Below are 4,188 nucleotides of genomic sequence, written 5' to 3' on the forward strand. Positions count from 1 at the left end.
GAGGCTTTCAAGGACCCTGCTCCAGGCTAGGGCCAGGGTCTGTTTTGCAATCTGGTCACAGCCCAGGACTTATGGGTTGTGAAGTGCTTTCAGTGCCCCTCTACCCAACACATGGAGAACATTTTAGTTCTAATTTGTATAGTTTTGAAAATTCGAATTTGCAGTTTACTACTCCCAAGGGTCAGGGCCCTTGATGGGTGCCTGGGTTTGGGTGCTCTGGAGGAGTGAGGGAAGAGAAATGAGGGGTCTTGGGGGGAGAAGAAGTAGGGGGACAGCTCTGGGGGATGATAACTTGGGGTTGGAGGAGGAAGGGAATCTGGGGGGATTCTGGGTTAAGAGACATGGGAGAAGAAGTAAGTGGAGAGGCTACGAGGCCATAAATTGGGGATATGTGAAGAGATCAGAGGTCAGCGGAGGTACCGGAGGATCAAGGATTAGAGGATGTGCAAGTTGGAAAGTGGGAAATGAACACAGTGAAGTTTTTTTCTTTTTCTGGCCACCGCGCACGGGTATGTGGTATCTTAGTTCCCCTACCAGGGCTCGAACCTGCGCCCCCTGCAGTGGAAGCGCAGAGTCTTAAACACTGGACCACCAGGGAAGTCCCTTGGTGAAGTTCTAAGGATCAAACACCACGGAAATAATCAGCATCCTTGGGCACATGTATTTATTCGTTCAGTCAGCAAAGATTTATTGAGCCCCTACTATCTGTCAAGCACTGACTCAGGAAGAAGCGGCCACTGCCCTCATGGAAAATGCCAGAGAGTCAGACATTCAAAGATGTGTGAAGATGTCAAATGAGAAACCAAGGGTCAGGCAGGATTACGGGGGTATAGGAGGTGGTACGTGATCCAAGAGCAGCTGAGGGGTCGTGAAGGTCTAGAGGGAGCAGGGAGGTGCTCAGGGAACACGGTAAGCTTAAGGGTCAAGGAGGTGCCCAGGGTTAGGGACTGCTAAGGGTCAGGGAGCTGCTATGGGGTCAGAGAGACGCTAAGACGTCAGAAGTCATAAAGGAACAAGAAGATGCTAAGGGCTCAGGGAGGTGTCAAGGGGTGGATGGATATGACAAGCGGTCAGAATGGGCCCGTCAGGGAGGTGTCAAGGGGTGGATGGATACGACAAGGGGTCAGAATGGGCCCGGAGCCAGCCAATCACTCCCTGAACTGCACAGACACGGAGGAGTCGGTCACCCTCGTCCGCAGCAGCCCACCGCGCTCCATCCGGTTCTTGGTCTTGTGCAGGAAGTGGACAAAGCGGACGCCAGGGCCGTACTGGCGGAATACGTGGGACACCTGGGGCAGCACCAGGGTCAGGAAGAAGTTCTTATGAGGGACCCATAAACCCTGCTCTCCTCCCTCTGTGAGGTCTTGGGATGCGAAAGCGTGTGTGCGGGTGGCAGACGGGGTAGGGAGTCTCACCTGGACCCAGTGGCCAGGGGGGCCTCTCCCAGAGGTCCGGGGGGCCACGTGGTGCTGGGCGATGACTGTGCGGCGGTCAGCTGCCAGCAGCCAGACGTGCAGCTCATACACACACACGTCCAGTCGGCTGTCCTCGTACCTGGGGGTGGGGGCCAGGCCTTCAGCTGCCTCCACTGCCCCTACCTCCCAGCCCCAAACCCCGGCTCAGTCGCCTGTCGACACTCACTGGCACCCGCTTTGTGCACCGGGGCTGGGTGGTGCTGGCACCACAGCAGCGACCAAGACAACCCCACGCGCCACCCTCATGGGATTCATGGTCCAGTGGGGGAGGCGGACATGTCAGCAGGCGGTGACAAACAGGAATGGTCAGGGCCGAGATGGGGGAAATCGGGGCACTGGGGGATAATGCATCTGACACAACCTGAGGGCGGCCAGGGGAAGGCTTCCTGGTGGAGCCACATGTACGGACTCCTGAAGGAGAGAGGGGACTTCGCCTCAAGAAAAGAGGGTGGCCGGCATCCAAGGAAGAAGGAACAGCCTCTGGGCTGGCACACTGCAAGAACGGACTCAGAGAGAAGGGGCCACAGAGGTGGGCAGGGCTGGGTCCTGCAGGGGCAGGAGGGTCTCTGGGAGGATGGCGTGAGGCTTGCGCTTCGGGGAGTGCCTGTGTGCGACCTGGCTGGGCAGGCCGGTGGTGCAGAGGCACGTACCAGTCCATGACCGTGATGTGTGGCTGCTCCACATCGAGCAGCTCCTCCCACAAGCCCTCCGCCAGCAGGTCCACACGCTGCTGCTTCACGGTCCAGCTGTGAGAGACAGCACAGGGGAGGTGGGGATTCTCCCAGGCCAGCCTGGCCCCAGCAAGCAGGGCACCCTGGAAGTGACGTCGAGGGCACCGGCGTAAGGGCACTGAGAGCTCACTCAGCCTACCTCACGGCCTCAGTTCCCGTGAACTCCTCTGAAGGTAATCCTGAGCCCCGTGTTGCAGATGGGGAAACCGAGGCTCACAAAGGGAATTGACGTGTCAAGATCGAGCAGCAAAGAAGTGGCAGAGCTGGGATCCCAACCCAGGTGGCTGTGACTCTGAGCTTCTGAGTCGCACCATCCCACCCACCGTTCAGAAGCAGGGCCTGGTTTAATGGCAGATAGCTGGTGGCCTGGGTGACCCTCCCCCTCCTACGGAAAGAGGCTGAGCATAGGAACAATATTAACTGCTATTTATTTAACACCTACTATGTGCAGCCTACTCCCAGCGAGCCAGGCGTGCGTTTTATGGGCATGCTCTTATGACTAACCCTGTTTACAGAGCAGGAGACTAGGGCCCAGAGAGGCAAAGACTGTTTCTCCAGGTCCCACAGAGAGGAAGGCCGGAACAAGGAATCACAGGCAGGTCACCGTGGGTCCCGGCCACTCACCTGAGGCCCTGCTGGAGCTTCTCCGTCTTAATGTGCCAGCCTCGGAAATTGCCTGGCGGGTGGATGAGCAAAGGATTAGAATGTGCCCTTTCTCCAGGGCCAGCCCCTCAGCACCGGGCTAGCCACAAAGCGCTTACCCAGAGTCTCCAGGGGTTGCTGTGTGGGACCAGTGGGGGGCGCTGGCTCATAAATGTTGATGCCTGAAATGTGCAGGGAAGCAGAGCCTCAGGCGCGCTGAAGCTGTCCCCCTTCCGAAAGCTCCCCACTTTCTAACCCCAGGGCGGGCTGGAAGAGCAGGAATCAGACCAGACCAGCCAGGCAGGGGTGAGTGGTGAGTCATGGCCCTGGGAGAGCCCTGAGAATGTCCTGGGGGCAGAGGGACAATGCTTGGAGAGGGAGGGCGTTGTGGTGAGACAGAGACAGAGGGACAGAGAGAGAGGCACCAAGAAAAAGAGATAGAATATGGGCGGAGGGAGGGAGGGAGGGAGAGATACGGGGTGAGACAAAGAGACACAGGGAGAGATAGACGGAGACACATGACGTAGAAAGAAACAGAGATGCAGGTGGGACAAAGAGACACAAGGAGACAGAGAGAGGCACAATGACAAAAAGGGACAGAGAGGGATGTAGAGGAATAAAAAGAGAGAGGCACACTAATAGACAACGACGGAGAAACAGTAGAGAGACAAGCAAACAGACGGAAAGAAGAAGAGACAGACGGTCTGGGTGAGTGAGCCTGGGGAAAGAAGGCAGAGACGCCTCCAGCCCCGCGCGGACTTCTGTCCCGCACCTTCGGGGTTGGGAGAGCGGAGCAGGTTGCGGTAGAGCGGCCGCTGCAGGAAGAGAAGCTTCCAGGTGAGGCGCGGGGGCAGCTCCAGGCTCCCTCCCGGCGGCGCCCATTCCTGTAGCAGCAGCTGCTGTGCATGGGCCTCGGTCGGCTGCTCAGGCACCGGGAACCCGGGGGTCTCGGGGGCCGCGGGCGACGGCGGCGACGGGGGCGGGGGCGGCGACGGCAGCTCCTGGGTGCTCGAGGGTTCCTCCATCCCGCCACCGAGCGCTGGTCCTTCCCGCACCTCCTCCATCCGTCGGGTCTGGGAGACTTTCCCGGCTCCTCTGCAGGGCTCGGAATTAACCCAGGGCGGGAGAGGGCGGAGCGCCTCGGCTGGCATTTAAGCGAAGGGTGTGTTGGGGGAAGGCTCTGGGGCCCCAGGCCCTCCTCCCTCAGATCCAGCTGTCCAGGTCACAGCGCCTCCTTTTCCCAGACTGTAGGAGTCCGGGTCCTGGCCCTGCTCCGTTTCCCAAGCCTCCTGCCCCAGTTTCCCCAGGGCCAGTTGAGGACCCATACACCAGCCCTGGGA

The 4,188-nt window shown here is 59.1% G+C and overlaps 1 protein-coding gene across 1 annotated transcript; it reads right to left on the minus strand.

The window, feature by feature from the left end:
- Window positions 1-719: 719 nt before the first annotated feature.
- NCCRP1 (NCCRP1, F-box associated domain containing) lies at window positions 720-3,912 on the minus strand. Its single transcript, XM_032613984.1, has 6 exons — window positions 3,621-3,912; window positions 2,968-3,030; window positions 2,831-2,882; window positions 2,126-2,221; window positions 1,416-1,554; window positions 720-1,289 (listed from the first exon to the last, which is right to left on the minus strand). The coding sequence occupies exons 1-6, from the start codon at window positions 3,910-3,912 to the stop codon at window positions 1,149-1,151; spliced, it is 783 nt and encodes a 260-aa protein (XP_032469875.1). The 3' UTR covers window positions 720-1,148.
- Window positions 3,913-4,188: the final 276 nt, after the last annotated feature.

This window comes from Phocoena sinus, chromosome 19 (genome assembly GCF_008692025.1).
Source record: "Phocoena sinus isolate mPhoSin1 chromosome 19, mPhoSin1.pri, whole genome shotgun sequence".
NCBI lineage: Eukaryota > Metazoa > Chordata > Mammalia > Artiodactyla > Phocoenidae > Phocoena > Phocoena sinus.